Source organism: Salvelinus fontinalis, chromosome 1 (assembly GCF_029448725.1).
Source record: "Salvelinus fontinalis isolate EN_2023a chromosome 1, ASM2944872v1, whole genome shotgun sequence".
NCBI lineage: Eukaryota > Metazoa > Chordata > Actinopteri > Salmoniformes > Salmonidae > Salvelinus > Salvelinus fontinalis.
The window spans coordinates 57,853,951-57,878,736 of NC_074665.1; the positions used below are offsets into that span (position 1 = coordinate 57,853,951).

General features: G+C 43.1%; 1 protein-coding gene across 1 annotated transcript in view; it reads right to left on the minus strand.

Annotated features, from left to right (window-relative positions):
• LOC129858385 (attractin-like protein 1) overlaps positions 1–24,786 on the minus strand; it is a 345,360-nt gene that overhangs the window by 13,470 nt on the left and 307,104 nt on the right. The window contains exon 29 of the mRNA XM_055927569.1: positions 6,037–6,151. Coding sequence (XP_055783544.1) covers positions 6,037–6,151 — 115 coding nt within the window. The remainder of the gene's footprint in view (positions 1–6,036; positions 6,152–24,786) is intronic.

The following is a 24,786-nucleotide window of genomic DNA, read 5'->3' on the forward strand; positions in this document are numbered from 1 at the left end:
AAGTCAAGGGGTCTGAATACTTTCCGAATGCACTGTATTTAATGATTTGTATAGACAGTATATGAATATAAATACAGATGAGCCATGACTAGAATACAGTATATACATAGAAAGTGAGTAAAACAGTATGCAAACATTATTAAAGTGACTAGTGTTCAATGACCCTATGTACATATGGCAAAGCAGTTTCTAAGGTGCAGGGTAGAGTACCGGTTGGTAGCCGGGCTAGTAACAGTGACTAATGTTCAGGGCAGGTACTGGGCGGAGTCCGGCTAATGGTGACTGTTTAACAGTCTGATGGCTTTGAGATAGAAGCTGTTTATCAGTCTCTCGGTCCCAGCTTTGATGCACCCGTACTGTCTCCTACTTCTAGATGCTAGCTGGGTGAACAGGCTGTGGCTCGAGCGGCTGAGGTCCTTGATCATCTTCTTGGCCTTCCTCTGACACCGGGTGCTGTAGATGTCTTAGAGGGCAGGCAGTGTGCCCCCGATGAAGCATTGGAATGACCGCACAACCCTCTGGAGAGCCCTGCGGTTGCAGACAGTGCATTGCCGTACCAGGCGGCGATACAGCCTGACAGGGTTCTCTCAATGGTGCATTTGTAGAAGTTTGTGAGGGTGTTAGGTGCCAAGCTGAAATTCTTTAGCCTCCTGAGGTTGAAGAGGCGCTGTTGCACTTTCTTCACTACACTGTCTGTGTGAAGGGACCATTTGTGACCCGTTTCAAGAAACTAGGTGTATGTCGCACGTCACTACTTTACAGGAGAGACATTTGATTATTATTATTTTTTTAATCAAAATATGTTTTTGGGCAGAAATGCCTTCTGGAACATGTGAACTTTCATGTGCCTCAATAACATAATTGTATGCCATCTGTAAATATGAATATAATGGTTAAATATTGAGACTAGTTGGTTTAGCCATGGCAAATAGAGGAACCTTCCGGCTAGCCATGATTGGCTAGGATAATGGATGGGTTGAACTTGAGTTTGGATTGGTCTCCCATGTAGCATGCTGTCTATAACATGAGCTGCTAAGTACATGTGGATAAGCCTGTCTAGCAAGTGACAGGTTGGGCAGGCAGGGGTCAATAATCAAGAGTGGTGGGGCAAAGGTACAGGACGACAGGCAGGAACAGGGTCAAGTAGAGGTCGGTAATCCAGAGTAGGGGCAAAGGTACAGGACGGAAGGCAAGCGGGCTCAAAGTTGGGACAGGCAAGGGTCAAAACCAGGAGGGCGAGAAAAAGAGAGACTGGGGAAAAGCAGGAGCTGAGACAAAACGCTGGTTGACTTGACAAATTGGCAACAGACAGAACACAGGTATAAATACACAGGGGATAATGGGGAAGATGGGCGAGTGGAGACAATCACAAGGACGTGAAACAGATCAGGGAGTGACAAAAAGTGTTGACACCGCTCTCAACATTGCTGCCTTGAAGTTAATAGCGCTATCGACAAAGCTCAGTGGGAAAACATGGTGATGGACTACTTTCTAGAGGATGATTGTGCCATGCTGACTGAAAATGAATTCATTTTTCCTTTATTTAACTAGGCAAGTCAGTTAAGAACAAATTCTTATTTTCAATGACAGCCTATGAACAGTGGGTTAACTGCCTAGTTCAGGCGCAGAACAACTCATTTTTACTGTGTCAGCTCGGGGATTCGATCTTGCAACCTTTCATTTACTAGTCCAACTCTCTAACCACTAGGCTACCTGCCAACCCATGAATCAGACAATGAGGAAATCCCTGATTTAGGTCAAAACATGTATCAAACCAGTCATTGTAGAGTCTCCTGATGACAATGGTGGGGAAGAAACGGTGTCGTTGTCATGGAAGAAGTTAACCGAGTTTTGAAATAAGTGGAATGCCTGGTGGAAGCAGAGAGATGATGATTGGAGAGTCCAAAAAAAAGAACTAAGAAAGAAGGCTGTTGTATAAAACACCTGTTTCCGGATTACATCTTCAAACTAAGGGCAACCCTGGCATCCATGACAGAGGGAGAAGCGTTCATCCATGTACACGGGTAAGAGTTGCGACTCCACTTTGTTCCAGTACTGTCGTTTTGCCTCTTTGAATGCCTTACGGAGGTCATAGCTGGTCTGTTTGTACACGTCCATATTCCCAGTCACCTTGCCATGGTTAAATGCAGTGGTTTGCGCTTTCAGTTTTGCTCGATTGCTGCCATCTAGCCCTGATTTTTGGTTTGGATAAATTCTAATCGTCACAGTGGCAACAACATCCTCTATGGACTTACTGATGAACAGTCACCGAGTCAGTGTATACGTCGATACTATTCTGCATCACAGCCAGGACCGAAATATTTAAAAACAGCTTCTACCTCCAGGCCATCAGACTGTTGAACAGCCATCACACCATTTTCTGTAGTAAGTGAGAGTAGTAAGTAGTACTCCTGTAATAAGTAACAGACAAAGGACTCACTCATACAGACAAACACACAGACTCCGTACTCAGATATACACTCACGTACGCCCATACTCACAAACATACGCACACACAGCCAACGCTGATTTATTTTTATTTTTTTATTTCTTTATTTTACCGTTATTTTACCAGGTAAGTTGACTGAGAACACGTTCTCATTTGCAGCAACGACCTGGGGAATAGTTACAGGGGAGAGGAGGGGGATGAATGAGCCAATTGTAAACTGGGGATTATTAGGTGACCATGATGGTTTGAGGGCCAGATTGGGAATTTAGCCAGGACACCGGGGTTAACACCCCTACTCTTACGATAAGTGCCATGGGATCTTTTAATGACCTCAGAGAGTCAGGACACCCGTTTAACGTCCCATCCGAAAGACGGCACCCTATACAGGACAGTGTCCCCAATCACTGCCCTGGGGCATTGGGATATTTTTTAGACCAGAGGAAAGAGTGCCTCCTACTGGCCCTCCAACACCACTTCCATGTCCCATATACACTGAGTGTACAAAACATTAGGAACAGTTTTCTAATATTGAGTTGCACTTTCCCTTTTGCCCTCGGAACCGCCTCAATTCGTCAGGGCATGGACTCTACAAGGTGTCGAAAGCATTCCATAGGGATGCTGGCCCATGTTGACTCCAATGCTTCCCACAGTTGTGCTAAGTTGGCTGGATGTCCTTTGGGTGGTGGACCATTCTTGATACATACGGGAAAATGTTGAGTGTGAAAAATCCAGCAGCTTTGCAGTTCTTAACACAAACCAATGCACCTGGCACCTACTACCATACCCCGTTCAAAGGCACCTGAATCTTTTGTTTCCCCACTCACCCTATGAATGGCACACACACACACACAATCCATGTCTCAATTGTCTCAAGGCTTAAAAAGCCTTCTTTAACCTGTCTCATCCCCTTCAACTATACTGATTGAAGTGGATTTAACATGTAACATCAACAGCTTTCACATGTTCAGGTGTTCCTGTTTTGTACACTCAGTGTATATAGAGACATTAAACACTGGACCGTTAATTTTATACTGTCTTTCACACTGTGTATTCATATATAGTATTCTTCATATAGCTTATTCTAATATACTGTATCTACTACTGTACATTGCATTGTTGTTACAATGTTTATACACACTGCGTATTAATGTACTGGATTCTTAATTATATACTAAATTACTGTATATACCGTAATCTTTTTTATATACCGTATTCTTCATATAGCTCATCGCATTTTTTCCCTATAGTATATATATATATCTAGTATATATTTTTCATATAGTACATTGCATTTTTGTTTCACTGTTTATACACACCTGTATATATATACTGGATTCTTGACATGGCTCACTGTAATATACAGTATCTACTGCTGTACATATAATTCTTTGTATATCTTTTTGGTGTATATACCCATAGATTGCATTTGGATTACTGATACAGTGTTATTTGGGCTGTTAACTAGATTCATTCTGACATTCTGACATAAGAATCCTTAAATTCTTGTTTTTTTACTGATATTTGTGTACTTGCTTGATATTTCTACTGCATTCTTAGGAGCTAGTAAACACAAGCATTTCGCTACATCCACTATAACATCTGCTAAACTGTGTACGTGACCAATTCACTTTGATTTGATTTATGAAGCGCACTTATGCACAAACACACACCTACACAAACACCCACACACACATGCACTCACACACTAACTGGTGTTAGCATCTCTTCCTGACCAGTTTTCCCACATCAGTTGGGTCAAGACAAATAGCTATTTCCAGTTACCACCCCCAGTGTTCCATAAAGGGAAAGGGGGATACCTAGTCAGTTGTACAACTGAATGCATTCAACTGAAATGTGTCTTCCGCATTTAACCCAAACCCTCTGAATCAGAGAGGTGCGGGGGGCTGCCATAATCAACATCCACTTCTTCGGCGCCCGGGGGAAATAGTGTGTTAACTGCCTTGCTCAGGGGCAGAATGACAGAATGACCTTGTCAGCTCGGGGATTCTAATGCTCCTATGGCATCTGACCACATCTCTCTCTTTCTCTACCCGGTTTCACAGCACTGCTTCAGCACTTACTGCAGAGTGACAGTTCTATTTCTATAGTTCCATGTATGATATGCATATAAAGTACTTAATCACCACAATATTACCGAATAAAACTGTCCGACCACCACAATACCAAACGAGCAACACATTTTTACTTCATAACATTTTTCAATCAAGACACAGGTCAACAAACGCTTCACCCATCGGAGCATTTCTTGACAAATTGGACACAAATCTTTGCAAACTGACATCCAAAATGTCAGAATTTCTGCAGCAAAATCAAGCCTTTTGCCCGCAACTATCACAAAAAGAACTGTGAAATCATGCAGGATCTGACATACTGCACGGTATGCATTTACCCAGCATGTGTAGCCAATACTGTAGCCTGTACTTACTGGCTGCACTTATCAGCTCCTACTATTTGCCCAGTACCTGGTGGCTTTAAAGGCTCCTCTAAATGTAATGCAAGCAGCTTTTCCCAGTATGAGAACCAGATGCCTTGCAAAGTGCTTAATTTTTGCTGTCTTTTACAGGCTTCCTGCTGCCGTCACTTTTACACCTGCTCGTATTTCAGCTCATGTATTATACCTACACGAGGAGCCGACAGCAGGCTCTCAGAATGCCCTGGGCTTCAGGGGAAAAGGAAAAGGAGAGAAATAAAATAAGTGAGAAAGCGTGAGAAATAGGGAGAAAGAGAGGCGGAGGGAGTGAGAGAGGGAGAGAGAGAGAGATAACGTGTGGGTGCGTATATGAGTGACAGAGGGAAAGCGATATTTTGATGGCTGCTGACAGTGCTAAAAGTTCTAAAGCATTCCCGAGCTCATCTCTGTGACACTGGGTGCCATTCAAATGGTCATCTCCCTATTCATTTACCTACAGCACAGCGGCATATTTAGCACCTCTGAAATATCACATATCCTCTTAGGAGAAACATGAGCTCATCTGGCCTCTGCTGAAAAAACTATTGGAGGGAACAATCGATCCAACAGCCTGCTAATTCCTCCAGGTATAACATGGCCTTTTCTGTCTCTCTCAAAACAAAGCCCCTAATAGTTGATAGATCAGGTATATCTGTGTCCATCCAAACACAGATGGTACACGGATTTCCAAATTGAACTGCCAGAAATAGAGAAATAGACACTCTGGCAGATATTGGGTTCTAGTTGCGATAAAGGGGAAGTGGGGTTGGGATCTAACAGAGAGAGATGATAGGTGAGGGAGGAAGGGGGGAAAGGGAGGTTGGGGGAGGAGAAGAGTCTCCACCTCTCAAATATGTCATGCTTCAGTTAGCATCTGTCTGGATAGACTCTTGGGGTCTTGAACCAAGCAGGTAGGGAGACAGAGAGAGAGATTTTCTAAATTAAACTTTTTATCTTTCTCTCTCTCTCTCTCTCGCTCTCGCTCTTTCTTTTGTTTTATATCTCAAATGGGAGAGGAAAATAGTGGTATCTGAAGCATGTGGGTGCCTTTTAATAACCAAAGGGAGAAGGCCTGGTCTAGAAGATAGACAGTGAGTGGAGATGAGACGGTGCTTACCAGACTGGCCAGGTGGGGGTATTCCTGAAGGCAGTCTGGGCAGACACAAGAGGACGGTCAGTACGCCGGCCCTGCTCCCCCAACACGGCTCCACTGCTATAGGCTTGGGCACACCCTGCACAGAGAGGAAGGAAGGAGCATGTCAGTCATGTCAATCAATAAACCCAAATCCCATCACAAAGTGGTACGTCAGATTTAGACACACCACATTTTCCCACTCTTTCTAAGAGAACGTTGCAACGGTTGTGTTCCGCTAAAACTTTGCTTGTGACACGCATTGACAAAACGCAAACAATATGGAACATGTATTGTACTGTATATGCATGGATCCAGTATGGAAATGAACAGCAGAATCCACCGTGTGCTACCTCATTGACTGGACATCTATTTGAGTTAGGCTGGAAGTCCAGGGGATGCAACCTCACCCTGCTCCAATCTCCCCCCAGATGAGGATCTCACACACTGGGGAGCGTGCTGACTGACAGCCCTTAGAGCTCTACCTGAAGCCAGAGTAATGAATATGGATGGATGGAGGGCACAGCAGGCGCAAGGGAGGTATTCTCCTCCGCTCCCCTAAGCCCTAGCCGCCACATCCATTCCACTCAGGCAAGTTGAGGGACAGACCCTGTACACACACTCATTCACATCCATAAAGCCATGCTCTCCTCACCAAGCAGCTCAGGACATGCCTCAAGATACCAGCCTCACTTTCTCCAAGGAGAGGGTGTCAAACATGTCCCTGTCAAGGAGGCAGGGTGTGTGTAAACAAACTGTACACCCCAAATCCTGTGTCATTACTGCCACCAAAAGCATTCCAACATGGAGAGGCCAAAATAACAGCCATCCTACACTTTAGCAAATGTGTTCTTCTTTTTTTCCACTTTCAAAGTACAACTCATCATCACTTACACCTGCTGTGTCAACCCTGTACCTAGACATTGTCAAAGGCAGTAAATGATTTTCCTGTAGTATGTCATTGGATGTTCAAACACACACAAAATCACAGACACGTAGAGACAGAGCCTTTCAGCTTTAAGGCGCATTGAGCCCTGCTGTGAGATGATTAAACAAAGCGATGAGACGTTGACGCTGTCACTTGATCGTCCTCCGCGGTGCCTTGCTGCTACGCACAGCTCTCAAACACAGAACAGAAGCACAGCAGGGGGGCGTTCAGGAGAAAAACACAGAGGAAACAGGTGGCTCAAACAACGATGCTGAAGAGGAGAAGTGATGCTAGGACAACATAGTCTAGAGAGTTGAGCTTGAGAGCAGCAGCTCTATTAAAACAAAGTCTATATGCTCCTGAAATGTCTTTGTTATAAGGTCTCTCTAGCACTGGGTGCTAGTACCTGTCAGAAGGAGCTCTATCTAGCTTGACCCCGGTACCACACCACAGGAGTCAGGTCGGTTGGACCTGGTGTCTGTTCTGGTCTGAGGAGGATCCGAGAGGAGACAGATGCGGTTGTTTACCAACAAAAAGGGAAGAGGGCTTGACCTCTGGTCATCTAGATCAACGTCCAGTCGGCAGATGATAGCAGAGCAGCCTTCTCTTACATAGGCTGGGTTACAGTACCAGCACCCTACTATAATCTACTTTACACTACAAATGACACACAGTTTCAGTTGGAACGCATCAAAGGTGTGTCGATATGGTGAAATGAAGGTGGATAGAGCATTCAGCCAGTACTTGAAGGGAGCCTTTCCTCTTTACAGTACTCTGCCACAAGCGCTTGTCTCCTTGGGTAGAGCTTCCTTAGAGAGTAGCCTGTACAGTCCAGCCGCATATCTCTCTAGAAACCTCACTTCAGCTGTGGCCGCCTTCCCTTGTTCTCCCCAGAGACATGGTGGCAATGCTGGGTGCTCTACCTGAGATGTACTATCCATCTACTGTACTGCTCTTATTTTCTGGTCTTCTTCCCTCTCCTCTGCTCCCCTCACTTATTTTGGGCTTTCACTCTTCCCTCTTTGCACTTACGTATACTCTCTGTTCTGCTCCAGCCCTGTAGCTCTTCTCTCCTCTCTCACCTCCTCTATGACAGAAGTCATGGAGACCATTCTGCAGGCACTTAAAATGAAATACATATGAAGCTTTCTTCACAAAAAATATTAAGTCAATTAAAGGGGAATGAGTGAGAGAGACAGAGAGAGACAGAGACAGAGACAGAGAGAGAAAAGAGAGAGAGAGAAAAGAGAGAGAGAGAAAAGAGAGAGAGAGAGAGAAAGGGAGAAAGAGAGGCGCTTGACAGGAGTACAATGTGTGAGATGCCCTACCACCCAAGTGGTCTGTAATTAAGTCCAAACATAAAAACAATGAACAATTATCAAAATGGCAAGTACAAACCAGCAGTCACAGGGACAATGTAATAGCCCCAACAACGCAGTACACAGTCTGAAAGAGTGCCAATCCATCCCAATTCCTCCTCTTATTACACCCACACCCACGCATGCATGCACGTAGACACACAGACACAGAGAGCCCACTAACACCACACTACCAAAGCCTACCGCCCCCTGCCCCTTCCCTTCCATTGCTAATAGGTTTAAGTGCTGAAGCATACAGCATAATTACAGGGTAGCGCCTCCCATGTTTGTTTTGTGTTTAGGGGCATTAAGAAACAAACAATTTGCCAGTTCTCTGAAAGAGGAAATAGGTTCACGTAAAGAGCCATCTCTGGTAGAACAGAGTGCAACACTATGCCACATCCAGGAGGTTCTTATTAGAGTGCGACGGCCGCTAGCAACACTGCTACCAATTAAAAGAGCTGAGAAACACAACACAACAATTAGTGGCCATGATGATGTGTTTCCATTTGGAGCGTCAGAGAGAAACAGGTGCTAGAGGAACCTGGCAGAAGCTCGTAATTGAAGCTGTCTTACAGGGGGTTGGAACACGCAGCTCATTTGAATGGCATTTCTGCAGAAGAAAATACATCTGACACGTTCACATGTCAGTGTTGAGTGTTACTAACATATGTTTGCCAAAAGTACAGAATCGTATATATATATTCAACTCTGTGCACCCTGCAATCACTACAATACTATACATTAACTTTGCATTCATGAAATGGACAAATTCATGTAGCATGACTTAACGCCCTAGAGTCTGAGTCATTTTTCTATATCTACTACCCTAACACATATAATTGTTTTAAGATAATAATAACATGGACCATCTAGCTGGCTATTTGATTTTGTACAGCACCTTTTTTCCATGGAGAAAGATCATGAAGGTATGTGACCTGGTGTGGGACTGGGTCGTTTGATCCTGACCGCTGAAAACACATACACATTCGCTCAGCTGGGATATTTCCTCAAGGAAACGACTGGTTAATGGACCTGACGCTCCTCATTTCCCCTCAGACTGAGCGGCCACAACCGTTAGCCAGCATGCAATTACACACACATGCACAAAGCAACGCAAACCAATATAAAAAGATTGTCATCACATCATTCAAAAAGTTACAGTGATATGCAACTAGGCACAGATATTTCTACAGTGTAGTTAAGAATGTACTGCAATCTCTAATAGGGCTTCCTCCAGGAGGAGAAGGAGGACAGAGGAAACTCTACTCTGGCTGTGTCTGTTTAAAAGGCATCTTTAACACTGATTTATCTAACTGGAAGACAGCTTCAGAGGGCCGTACATCTCCCCGCAGCCGCACGGCCACACACATTTGTCCATTTAATTTCAATCCTCATTAATAGGTATTTTATTAAAATGACACCTTCAAGACGAGTGGCATTAAAGAGTGGAGGGCGTGGGGGAGTAAGTGATGAAGTTGTCCTGGACAGTAGTGTGCGACTTACAGCCCCCCCCCTGGCTCCCCTCCTAAATTAATCAGCTTAAGTAGTAAGGACAAGGAAGTAGAGCAGAGAGAGAGAGAGAGTAGCAGGGCCAGGGTAAGGGTAAGGGTGAGACTTCTGGCAGCCATTTCGGACTAGAGAAAGATTGCTGAGCTGTAGAGTAGAAAAGCTTTTACAAGCATGCAACACTAAAAGGAGATCACTTTAACTGTATTTCCTGACCTGAGGAGAATTTGAGAGACATTCAGCTCCATTAGTCTTTCATATCTGAAGTGGGGGAATTTTCCACTGGAAAGAGCCTGAGGGGGGGATAACACTACATTCAACTTTGACATTATAAAGGACCGCGACAGACAAAGAATACCACATAGTAGTGGTAGTGTATAAAGGCACACCTTGACACGGTAGAAGAGGAAAACCACTTGGATCCACTGTCCCATATCTGCCCGTTATGTTTCTCTCTTCCCCTGAGGAAGTAAGGTTTTTTTTCTAGCTCTTAGATCATTCTCTTCCCTTTCACCCCACATGGAGAGAGAGAAACTGAGAGAGATAAACAGAGAGAGAGAGAGAGAGAGAGAGAAAGTGAAAAAGTGAAAAAGAGAGAGGCATTCCAGGAGGAAGCTTGTAAAATGGCTAACCCATCCAATCTCTTCCTCTTCCTCTCTTGTCTCCTGGCTCACACTAACTAAATAAAACTCAGTTTGAGCTGTCCCTTCCAAGAGAAAAGTGGTCAATTCCCATGCACTTTAAGGTGGGCGGAATAGATGGCTAAATAGTTTGCTGGGCAGGGTGAATGATGGCAGAGGTTAACCTTTCTCTGCTGTAGTCCTATTTTACTATTCCTTTCTGGTTCGGTGGTTTTCTTATAATAATGTGATTAAGAGGTGTTAGATCCCCGTTGGATTGATCAACTCTGACATAAACACAGGGTTGAGAAAAGTCACAAGGCATGTCTATTTTTTGCTCCCTCCAAAAACACAGAGAATGCAGTATAAAACAATAAAATAGATGATTTTAACAGTGTCTCAAGATGTTTCTATCCCCTCTCTCTACCTAATTTCTCAACATCCTACCCTGTGCACCTTGCACATCTATTCTGTAAGACTTGAGTTCTGTTAGTATTCTGTTAGACCAGAGTTCCTTCAACTCAGAGAGTTCTCTGCACAGCCTCCAGTCAACATCAATTTTCAGGTAGCGTAAGCATTCAATGGCCACACCAGATGTAGACAAAGGCGCAGAGTCACTAAGAGGCTCTTACAAACAGCGATACAAAGGGGCCATCAGTACTAAGTGGTGAAAATAGTAAAAGTGATGGAAGAGGGTGTCCACTGAGAAACACGCTGCTCCTAGTTGGTAATAGATAGATGGGGGAGAGGAGGGGAAAGCAGGGCCATGGTATAACAACGTCTACAGTATGGAAAGAGAAACAGAAAAAGAGAGAGAGAGGGGTGGAAAAGACAGAAAACATTGAAATATGTATACGGAGAGAAATTGTGGGTTTTAGAGAGGGAGGGGATAGTGATCTGGGCTTGGTAATTAAGATGTGTGTGGTCACATCCTGTCCCCTACTAGAGTTAATGTAGTGTATGTGGGTCACTTGTCAGTGGACATGCACATCCTCTCAGATGCCATAAAGAGCGAGGGAAAAAAGGTGAACCGCTCGAGCCAATCAGAGAAAAGAATCATGCAAATATATGTCTGCTGAGTAAAAAAATGTACCTCACTGGCAGGAAGGTAAAGCTGTCGTCTCTGATTCAGACATAGCTCAAACCATCCCACTTAATCAAAAGCCGATGAATACCAAATGCCTTATTAATTCTTCTCCCTCAAATCAAATCAAATCTTCCCCACCTTCCATATGAAATGCCATCAAACGCAGATGTGTGTGTGTGTGTGTGTGTGTGTGTGTGTGTGAGACTTTGATCGTCGGGCAGGTTGAATTAATGCATTCCCAGCACAAAGGATAACAGATTACTCTCAGAGCATATTTAACTTTTAGACACAATGCAGAGCCTGCTGGGGTATAATAATGTCACCCTTTCATTAACATGCCTTTCACATGAACTACTTTGCTGAATATGCCTACCATATACAATACGCCTGCAGAAGCACTTACATATAGGTAACTGCCAAAATAAAGGAAACATAAAATGTCTTAATAGAGCATTGGGCCACCACGAGCCTCCAGAACAGTTTCAATGCACCTTGGCATAGATTCTACAAGTGTCTGGAACTCTATGGGAGGGATGTGACACCATTCATCCAAGAGAAATTACATAATTTGCTGTTTTGTTGGTGGTGGAAAACGCTGTCTCAGGCACCGCTCCAGAATCTCCCATAAGTGTTCAAGTGGGTTGAGATCTGGTGACAGAGACAAACACATACACACACACCCTTTAAGCCCTCTATGCTCCTTTGAGACCCATTTTTCAAAGTCACTGAGATCTCTAAGCATGATGGGATGTTATAAAAGCTTCATTAACTTAGGAACCACACCTGTGTAGAAGCACCAACATACTTTGTATCCCTCAATTACTCAAGTTTTTTCCTTTATTTTGGCAGTTACATGCACACAAATTCCAGTCTTACTGTGTCTGAAAGATACACAATAGAATATGGGCTTCAGTTCTAATTCTGCACCTTGTTATAGTCTACACAGAGAGGGAGACACTGAGGCATCCCTGCTACGTTCACACAACTCTTAATCACCTGGCTGGCTTGCTCTGACATGGCAAAAAATAAACCCTTAAATCAAAGCCAGACACCAAAAGCCATCTTGTTTCTGTGTTATCCTACACCAGGAGGGCCATGATGAAAGATTCAGCCAACAGTCACGTAACATTTAGTCACCTGACTTGCGCTAACAAGGCAAAAGACCAAAATAAGAACAAGGCAGCAGAAAGCAACGTTTTAATCACCATCGATTTGTACCCACATCTCACAGCAATCTAGAATGAATTCCCTGTAATGCCCTTTGAGTGATAATGGATCTCCAAACAGCTTGTGCTTTTCTAGCTGGAAAGGTGAACGAAGGAGAGATGGATGAGGCAAGATTAGGGCTGTGGCGGTCATGAAATTGTCAGCTGGTGATTGTCAATCAAATAAAATAAATGTTTATTTGTCACATTAGCCGAATACAACAGGTGTAGACCTTACAGTGAAATGCTTACTTACAAGCCCTTAACCAACAATGCAGTTCTAAGAAAATACCTAAAAAAAAGGTAAGCGATAAGAATAACAAATAATTAAAGAGCAGCAGTAAATAACAATATATACAGGGGGTACTGGTACAGAGTCAATGTCAATGTGCGGGGGCACCGGTGTCGAGGTAATTGAGGTAATATGTACATGTAAGTAGAGTTATTAAAATGAATATGGATAGATAATAACAGAGAGCAGCAGCAGCGTTCCAGAGAGGGGGGGCAATGCATAGTCTGGGTAGCCATTTGATTAGCTGTTCAGGAGTCTTATGGCTTGGGGGTAGAAGCTATTTAGGAGCCTATTGGACCTAGACTTGGCGCTCTGGTACCGCTTGCCGTGCAGTCTATGACTACGGTGGCTGGAGTCTTTGACAATTTTTAAGGCCTTCCTCTGACACCGCCTGGTATAGAGGTCCTGGATGGCAGGAAGCTTGGCCCCGGTGATGTACTGGGCTGTACGCACTACCCTCTGTAGTGCCTTGCGGTCGGAGGCTGAACAGTTTTCTTACCAGGCAGTAATGCAACCCGTCAGGATGATCTCGATGGTGCAGCTGTAAAACCTTTTGAGGATCAGACCCATGCCATAGCTTTTCAGTCTCCTGAGGGAGAATAGGTTTTGTCGTGCGCTCTTCACGACTGTCTTGGTGTGCTTAGACAATGTTAGTTTGTTGGTGATGTGGACGCCAAGGAACTTGAAGCTCTCAACCTGCTCCACTACAGCCCCGTCGATGAGAATGGCGGACTGCTTGGTCCTCCTTTTCCTGTAGTCCACCATCATCTCCTTTGTTTTGATCACGTTGAGGGAGAGGTTGTTGTCATTGCACCACATGGTCAGATCTCTGACCTCCTCCCTATAGGCAGTCTCATCGTTGTCGGTGATCAGGCCTACCACCAAACTTAATGATGCCGTTTGAGTCGTGCCTGGCCGTGCAGTCATGAGTGAACAGGGAGTACAAGAGGGAGCTGAGCACGCACCCCTGAGGGGCCCCCGTGTTGAGGATCAGCGTTGCGGATGTGTTGTTGCCTACCCTTACCACCTGGGGGGGGGGGGTCCAGGATCCAGTCCCAGGATCCTTAGCTTAGTAATGAGCATTGAGGGCACTATGGTGTTGAACGCTGAGCTTTAGTCAATGAATAGCATTCTCACATAGGTGTTTCTTTTGTTCAGGTGTGAAAGGGCCGTATGGAGTGCAATAGAGATAGCATCATCTGTGGATCTGTTGGTGTGGTATGCAAATTGGAGTGGGTCTAGTGTTTCTGGGATAATGGTGTTGATGTGAGCCATGACCAGCCTTTCAAAGCATTTCATGGCTACAGACGTGAGTGTCTGATAGTCATTTAGGCAGGTAACCTTAGTGTTCTTGGGCACAGGGACTATGGTGGTCTGCTTGAAACATGTTGGTTTTATAGACTCAGACAGGGAGAAGTTGAAAATGTCAGTGAAGAAACTGGCCAGTTGGTCAGCGCATGCTCGGGGTACACGTCCTGGTAATCCGTCTGGCCCTGCAGCCTTGTGAATGTTGACCTGTTTTGAAAGTCTTACTCACATCGGCTGCGGAGAGCGTGATCACGGTAATTGACGGTTAATTAACATAAACAGGTTTAGCATCTTCTGGCTTCCACGCATAGCCTTCAAGCCACTGATTCAGACCTTTGGCATATCTACATTTTTAAAAAGCCTATTACATCCATGTAATATAGCCTACACAATCACAATACATATGTTCACGGTTGGGATGGTGTTCTTCGGCCTGCAAGCCTCCTCCTTTTTCCTCCAAACATAACGATGGTCATTATGGCCAAACAGTTCTATTTTCGTTTCATCAAACCAGAGCACATTTCTCCAAAATTACGATCTTAGTCCCCATGTGCAGTTGCAAACCGTAGTCTGGCTTTTTATAGCGGTTTTGGAGCAGTGTCTTCTTCCTTGCTGAGCGTCCTTTCAGGTTAAGTTGATATAGGACTTGTTTTACTGTGGATATAGATACTTTTGTACCTGTTTCCTCCAGCATCTTCACAAGGTCCTTTGCTGTTGTTCTGGGATTGATTTGTACTTTTCGCACCAAAGTACGTTCATCTCTAGGAGACATAACGCGTCTCCTTCCTGAGCGGTATGACGACTGCATGGTCCCATGGTGTTTATACTTCCGTACTATTGTTTGTACAGATGAACTTGGTACCTTCATGCGTTTGGAAATTGCTCCCAAGGATGAACCAGACTTGTGGGGGTCTACAATTTTTTTCTGAGGTCTTGGCTAATTTCTTTGGATTTTCCCATGATGTCAAGCAAAGAGGCACTGAGTTTGAAGGTAGGCCTTGAAATACATCCACAGGTACTGTCACGATCGTGTGGCGGATTGACGGACCAAAACGCAGCAGTTGGAAAATAAAGCCATCTTCTTTTATTAACACCACGAAGATGAACACGACACAAAACTCTATACAAACTAACAAAACAACAAAACGACCGTGAAGCTACAAACGTTGTGCACATACATACAGGCTACAAACGTTCTACATAGACAATTACCCACAACCAATGAGAGCCTATGGCTACCCTAAATAAGGCTCCCAATCAGAGACAACCGAAATCAGCTGTCTCTAATTGGGAACTCATTCAGGCAACCATAGACTCTCCTAGACAACTAAACATACATAGACAACACTAGACACCTGTACTCCACACAAACCCATATACTATACAACAACCCCTATACCATAAAAAACACCCAAAACCAATCAAAACAAAAACATTCCCCATGTCACACCCTGACCTAACTAAATTAATAAAGAAAACAAAGAATACTAAGGCCAGGGCGTGACAGGTACACCTCCAATTGACTCAATTTATGTCAATTAGAATATCAGAAGGTTCTAAAGCCATGACATAATTTTTCTGGAATTTTCCAAGCTGTTTAAAGGCACAGTCAACTTAGTGTATGTAAAGTTCTGACCCACTGGAATTGTGATATAGTGAATTATAGGTGAAACAATCTGTCTGTAAACAACTGTTGGAAAAATTACTTGTGTCATGCACAAAGTAGATGTCCGAATCGACTTGCCAAAACTATAGTTTGTTAACAAGAAATTAGGTGGAGTGGTTGAAAAATGAGTTTTAATGACTCCAACCTAAGTGTATGTAAACTTCCGCCTTCAACTATATGTAAATAAGGTATTTCTGTATTCTATTTTTACTACATTTGCAAATATTTCTAAAAACCTGTTTTCGCTTGTCATTATGGGGTATTGTGTGTAGATTGATGAGGATTTCTTTTTACTTAATCCATTTTAGAATAAGGCTGTAATGTAACAAAATGTGAAAAAAGTCAAGGGGTCTGAATACTTTCTGAATGCACTGTATGTCAATCTACTATCCCCCATAGTACAAATGTTCATCTATTTTATTGGTCAACTTGTCCTTCTCTGCAAGAAATAAATATTCCAGTTGTGGGATGCGATCGATTCCAAATTAATACAACCACTCGCATCAAAAAACTTTTAAAACCAATGACGCTGATGCAACAGATCAGAACGTTTAGCTTAAAATATTGATAAACTATTAGGCTATTTTTTCACATTATAAGTGCCGCAATGCGCACACAGCAGTAGGATATATGCGTGTAGTAATGGGTGCGTGTTGGTGGCAGGGCAGTCAGGCGCAGGAGAACGAGCTTGGTATAAACGGAGTCGTTAAATAAGTGCTGACCAAAATCCAAAAAACAAAATATATAAAAATAACAAAGTGGGTACAAAACCCGTCGCACACCAACACATACTAGCACAATCTCCGACAAGGACATGAGGGGAAACTGAGGGTTAAATACACAACATGTAATTGATGGGATTGGAACCAGGTGTGAAGCAAGACAAGACAAAACCAATGGAAAATGAAAAATGGATCAGTGATGGCTAGAAGGTCGGTGACGTCGACCGTCGAACACCTCCCGAACAAGGAGAGGGACCGACTTCGGTGGAAGTCGTGACAATGCGTGAATGTTCCAAAATACAATTAATTTGCGAGAAAACACCATTCTCAAAAGTGACCGCAAATGGGATTATACATGTAATGCTTTACTTTAAAGGTGCATTTTTATGGTGAAAATTATCTTCCCCAAACTTGAAACTCACGCACAGCCTATTTATGCCAGTTAGGCTCTACGCCGGTTGTAAAACTAATTAATGTGCTTAATTTTAAATTCTCTATGGTAGGGGGCAGCATTTTCACGTTTGGATGAAAAACATACCTAAATTCAACTGCCAGTTACTCATCGCCAGGAGATATGCATATTATTAGTAGATTTGGATAGAAAACACTCTGAAGTTTCTAAAACTGTTTGAATCATGTCTGTGAGTATAACATAACTTATTTAGCAGGCAAACCCCCCTGGACAAACCATTCAGATTTTTTTTTTTTGAAGTCACTGTCTTTTCAATGAGTTTTCATTGGGAAACCAGATTTCTAAGCAACTTGCTTGCAGTTCCTACGGCTTCCACTGGATGTCAACAGTCGTGAGAAATAGGTTGAGGTTATTCCTTTGTGTAATGAAGAAATATGGCCATCTTGAAGTCGAGGCACTCCTGGTGTCGTAGACATGCGTTTCAATCAAACAGAACGTATGCTACATATCATTTTAATCCTGTATTGAACACATATCATCCCATCTTCAATTTTATCGATTATTAACGTTAAAAAATACCTAAAGTTGTATTACATAAGTAGTTTGACATTTTTTGGCAAAGTTTACAGGTAACCTTTGATATATTTTGTCGTCATGTTTGAGCAAGTTGGAACCGGTGTTTTTCTGGATCAAACGCGCCAAATAAATGGACATTTTGGACATATATCGACGGAATTAATCGAACAAAAGGACCATTTGTGATGTTTATGGGACATATTGGAGTGCCAACAACAGAAGCTCGTCAAAGGTAAGGCATGAATTATATTTTTATTCTGCGTTTTGTGTCGCTCCTGCAGGGTTGAAATGTTCTCTTTTGTTTACTGGTGGTGCTATGCTCAGATAATAGCATCGTATGCTTTCGCTGAAAAGCCTATTTGAATTCTGATGTTGGCTGGATTCCCAACCAGTGTAGCTGTAATTTGATATCTTTCATGTGTGATTTAATGAAAGTTTGATTTTATAGTAATTTTCATAGTCATTCATTTTAATGTGGCGCTATGCATTTTCTCAGGCTTTTTGCCAAGTGATACAGTAGCATCTTGCCTAAACTCAGATTTTTGGATATAAATATGAACTTTACCGAACATAAAATACATGTATTGTGTAACATGAAGTCCTATGAGTGTCATCTGATGAAGATTATCAAAGGTTAGCGATTAATTTCTGCTTTTTGTTAATGCTCTCTTTAGCTGAAAAAATGGCTGTCTTTTTCTGTGACTTGGCTCATACCTTACATAATCGTTTGGTGTGCTTTCGTCGTAAAACCTTTTTGAAATCAGACACTTTGGCTGGATTTACCACAAGTGTAGCTTTAAAATGGTGTAAAATACTTGTATGTTTGAGGAATTTAAATTATGGTTTTCTGTTGTTTTGAATTTGGCACCCTGCAGTATCACTGGCTGTTGATGAGGTGGGAGGCTAACGTCCCACATACCCTAGAGAGGTTAAGAAGTTATTTGGCCACTTTAGGCTACATGATGTGTGCGACTATGATTTGAAAAGGTTGAGGAAAAAAAGGCAAGCGCTGTTTCTCGCCTTACTGCACATCATTCACAAGTGATAGGCTAATATTGTCACCTATCAGACTATTCTTAATTTAATATTGTCTTTACATATACTAAATAATATATGTGTGAACTTAGTTTTGATTTAGAATGGACCATTATCATGCACCTGTCTTGGAACAGGGGCAGGGAGACAAAATATATGTCATCTATGCACTTAAATGGGGAATGGAGAACGCTTTTCCGTAAGTTCATTTCCATGCCAACCAGGTAGGCTATACTCCTGTTGTAAATCGAAGCAATGTGCTTAATATTAGGAAAGTTGAGAAATAAATATAGTAGGCCTTGCCTTTTGGAAGCTGATGGGATCCTCCTCTTTTTAAAAGAGGCCATCAAAACGCAACTGCATAGCCTATAGATATGTTGCACAACATAAGCTCATGTGCTGTCATAAAGAGTTTGATTTGATTTTTGGTTACATTTGCATTGATGTCAGAGTGATTAGAGGGACAATAGAGTGCTGAGTACCAGGCAGTTAGCAAGTTTGGTAGGCTATTAACAACCAAAAGCAGCATCAGAGCTTGGAGAAGCATAGCATTTGACTGTGGTCAAGACTCCTGGTCACCGGTGTGGCAGTAATACTGTCAGTAGAAAGAGGCCAAATTCAGACAGACTGGCTAATTAGAATAGCCCTCATAAATCAAACAGGAACAGGGAATAGTGGGAAAACAAGACTTATGCCCATAACATCTGGTATCATTCAACTGTAAGGATCGTGCAATTAAATTGTTATAACACTATCATAACATCAAAGCCATGAGATCCAAGCCATGATATAACAACAACATGAAATTAACCGGATATAATGTATGAAATATTACATTACTCTAGTTTTTTATAGCAGGTCTGCGCAGGTAAAGCTTAACAAAGAATGCTCAGACACACACACACATCGCCTATGCCGTATTCCCCTCAGGTGGCATACAACTGTGACATTATGATGACACAGATACTGTAGAAAGCTCACCAGTAGCCCCTCTAGGGTTTGGAGAGTGACCCTTCTGCGGCGCCCCTTGAGAGGATTAGTCCAGGCATGCATGCCTACCCCCGCAGAGCAGAAAATTGCCATGTTCAATCCCTTCTTCCCTCCCTGGAGAGAATGCCGGGGAGGATGAAATGGTGCTGATCAGAAAGCCGTGGCTCCCTCTGCACATTTCACAAGCCATTGACCAGTGCACTTATCCATTTGACATCCCTCTTTAGGAAGCAGCAGGTCACAAAATCTCTGCTCTCCAACCAGGCTCCTTGGCTCACTGCTGTAGCATCTGTGCAGGCAAAATTAAACAGGAGGGTTGATTCAGCAGCACTTTATTACTATCAAATGCTGCTATATATTAGATCTACAGTATTTCTTAGCCATGTGTTAGTTTATTATGAGTGTTTTAAGTTGGCTTTGTCTGACCTATCTAAACATTTCAGGTCATTGGGAATGAAAAAATCCATGGCGTAAATGCTTGTGTGTGCGTGTGTGTTTTGTCTGACTAATTGGATCTGTTTAGTAGGGAGAGGAGCCTCTGCCACAGAGGCGTGGTCAGACTGTGTGTGAGAGTAGTGACACTACAACATTCCACAATAGAGATGGGGAGAGGAGCGAGGAAGAACAGAGAAAATGAGAGAGAGAAAGAGAGAGGCCGGCATAGGCAGATCTGGCTCTCGAGAGAAGACAGGCTAGGTGCACACTGCCTACAAAATGATGTGGAAACTGAGCTGCACTGCCTAACCTCCTGCCAAATGTATGACCACATTAGAGATACATACTTCCCACAGATCACACAGACCCACAAATAATTGGAAAACAAATCAAATTGATAAACTCCAATATCTGTTAGGCTAAATACTGCAGTGTGCAATCACAGCAGCAAGATTTGTGGCCCTTTGGCATGAGAAAATGGCAACCAGTGCAGAACAAACAACATTGTAAAAAACACCAATATTTATCAGTGTTTTTATCTTCCCCTACTATTCATACGACAATTATTTGCACATTGCTAAAACACTGTACATACTGTAGCTGATAATATAACACTTGAAATGTCTATAATTTTCAAACCTATGTGAGTGCAATGTTTACTGTTCATTTCTAATCATTTTTGTTGATATTATTTTGTCTTCTCACTTTTGTTTATTGTTTCTTTCACTTGCTTATTCCCATTCCAATAAAGCCCCATTCAACTGAATTGATGAGAGAGAGAGAGATAGAGAGAGACATCCTCTTTCACTCTCTGCATTCCAATTCTTGTCGATATGAATTCTTGCTCTGTGTTTGGTCTCTGTGTCCTCCAGCAATACTCCATGATTCTAACACTCTTATTCAAGTGGGTCCTTTTGACCACACACAAACCACTCCATTTAGAAAATTTGACCATAACTTCATCCTCCCCATTCCTGCTTACAAGCAAAAACTCAAACAGGAAGAATCAGTGACGCACTCAAGTGGTCAGATGAAGTGGATGCTAAGCTACAGGAAGTCAAAATGGCACCGTCAGAAAGGGCTACCTCGCTTCTAGTCCTTAGGAAACATTGCAGTATTTTGTTTTTTATGTATTATTTCTTACATTGTTATCACAGAAAATCTTAAGTGTTATTACATACAGCCGGGAAGAACTATATCAGAGCAACGTCAACTTACCAGGACTACAACCAGGAATACAACTTTCCCGAAGCGGATCCTTTGTCCGAACCACCCAGGGCATTTTAACTGATTCCAGAGGCTGACCCAAAATAATGTCGCCGGAGAAGAGGTAGACAGAGCGGTCTTCTGGTCAGACTTCAGAGGCGCGCACACCACCCACCAGTTCGGATTATATTACTCGCTAACGTCCAGTCTCTAGATAACAAGGTAGACAAAATTAGGGCAAAGGTTGCTTTCCAGAGAGACATCAGGGATTGTAACATACTCTGTTTCACGGAAACATGGATCTCTCGGGATATGCTGTCGGAGTCGGTACAGCCACCTGGATTCTTTGTGCGTTGTGCTGACAGGAATAAACATCTCCCCGGAAAGAAGGGCCAGAGTTTCATGATTAACGACTCATGGTGTAATTGTAACAACATACAGGAAATCAAGTCCTTATGTTCACCTGACCTAGAATTCCTCACAATCAAATGCTGACCGCATTATCTCCCAAGGGAATTCTCCTCGGTTATTGTCACAGCCGTGTATATCCCCCCTCAAGCCGATACCACGACGGCCCTCAAGGAACTTCAATGGAACTTATGCTAACTGGAAACCATATATCCTGAGGCTGCATTTATTGTAGCTGGGGATTTAAAAAAAGCAAATCTGAGAACAATGCTACCTAAATTCTATCGGCACATTGACAGTAGCACTCACGCTGGGAAAACACTGGATCACTGCTACTCTAACTTCCGCAATGCATACAAGGCCCTCCCCGCCCTCCTTTTGGCAAATCTGACCATGACTCCATTTTGCTCCTCCCTTCCTATAGGCAGAAACTCAAACAGGATGTACCCGTGCTAAGGACTATTCAACGATGGTCTGACCAATCGGAATCCACGTTTCAAGATTGTTTTGATCACGTGGACTGGGACATGTTCCGGGTAGCCTCTGAGAATAATATTGACGTATACGCTGATTCGGTGAATGAGTTTATAAGGAAGTGCAGAGGAGATGTTGTACCTACTGAGAAGATGAAAACCTACCCTAACCAGAAACCGTGGATTGATGGCGGCATTTGCGCAAAACTGAAATCGCGAACCACCGTATTTAACCATGGAAAGGTGACTGAGAATATGACCGAAAACAAACAGTGTAGTTATTCCCTCCGCAAGGCAATCAAACAAGTGAAATGTCAGTATAGAGACAAAGTGGAATCGCAATTAATGGCTCAGAGACGAGACATATGTGGCAGGGTCTACAGACAATCATGGACTACAAAAGGAAAACCAGCCACGTGACGGACACCGACGTCTTGCTTCCAGACAAACTAAACACCTTCTTTGCCCGCTTTGAGGATAACACAGTGCCACTGTCGCAGCCCACTACCAAGAACTGTGGGCTCTCCTTCTCCGTGCCCGACATGAGTAAGACATTTAAACATGTTAACCCTCACAAGGCTGTCGGCCCAGACGGCATGCCTAGCCACATCCTCAGAGCATGCACAGACCAACTGGCTGGTTTGTTTATGGACATATTCAATGTTTTCCTATTCCAGTCTGCTCTCCCCACATGCTTCAAGATGGCCAGCGTTGTTCCTGTACCCAAGAAGGCAAAGGTAATTTAACTAAATGACTATCGCCCCGTAACACTCACTTCTGTCATCATGAGGTGTTTTGAGAGACTAGTCAAACCTCTTCAACCTCAGGAGGCTGAAGAAATTTGGCTTGTCACCTAACACCCTCAAACCTTTACAAATGCACAATTGAGAGCATCTTGTCAGGCAGAATCACCGCCTGGTACGGCAACTACACCGCCCACAACCGCAAGGCTCTCCAGAGGGTAGTGCGGTCTGCACAACGCATCACCAGGGGAAAACTACCTGCACTACAGGACACCTACTGCACCCGATGTCACAGGAAGACCAAAAAGATCATCAAGGACAACAGCCACTCGAGTCACTGCCTGTTCACCCCTCTGCCATCCAGAAGGCGAGGTCAGTACAGGTGCATCAAAGCTGGGACCGAGAGACTGAAAAATAGCTTCTATCTCAAGCCATCAGATTGTTAAACAGCCATCACTAACACAGAGGCTGCTGCCTACATACAGACTTGAAATCACTTTAATAAATTATCTCTAGACACTTTAATAATGCCACTTTAATAATGTTTACATATCTTGCATTACTCATCTCATATGTATATACCGTATTTTATACCATCAATTGGATCTTGCCTATGCCGCTCTGTTATTGCTCATCCATATATTTACAGTTGAAGTCGGAAGTGTACATACACTTAGGTTGGAGTCAAAAAAACTTGTTTTTTAACCACTCCACAAATTTCTTGTTAACAAACGATAGTTTTGGCAAGTCGGTTAGGACATCCACTTTGTGCATGCCACAAGTAATTTTTCCAGAAAATTATGTTATGGCTTTAGAAGCTTCTGATAGGCTAATTGAAATCATTTGAGTCAATTGGAGGTGTACCTGTGGATGTAATTTAAGGCCTAACCTTCAAACTCAGTGCCTCTTTGCTTGACATCATGGAAAAATTAAAAGAAACAGCCAAGACCTCAGAAAAAAAATTGTAGACTTCCACAAGTCTGGTTCATCATAGGGAGCAATTTCCAAACACCTGAATGTACCACGTTCATCTGTACAGACAATAGTACGCAAGTATAAACACTATCGGACCACGCAGCTGTCATACCGCTCAGGAAGGAGACGCGTTCTGTCTCCTAGAGATGAACGTACATTGGTGCGAAAAGTGCAAATCAATCTCAGAACAACAGCAAAGGACCTTGTGAAGATGCTGGAGGAAACAAGTACAAAAGTATCTATATCCACAGTAAAACGAGTCCTATATCAACATAACCTGAAAGGCCGCTCAGCAAGGAAGAAGACACTGCTCCAAACCCGCCATAAAAAAGCCAGAATACGGTTTGCAACTGCACATGCGGACAAAGATCATACTTTTTGGAGAATTGTCCTCTGGTCTGATGAAACGAAAATAGAACTGTTTGGCCATAATGACCATTGTTATGTTTGGAGGAAAACGGGGGAGGCTTGCAAGCCAAAGAACACTATCCCACCCGTGAAGCACGGAGGTGGCAGCATCATGTTGTGGGGGTGCTTTGCTGCAGGAGGGACAGGTGCACTTCACAAAATAGATGGCATCATGAGGCAGGAACATTATGTGGATATATTGAAGCAACATCTCAAGACATCAGTCAGGAAGTTAAAGCTTGGTCGCAAATGGGTCTTCCAATGACCCCAAGCATACTTCCAAAGTTGTGGCAAAATGGTGTAAGGACAACAAAGTCAAGGTATTGGAGAGGGCTTCACAAAGCCCTGACCTCAATCCTATAAAACATTTGTGGGCAGA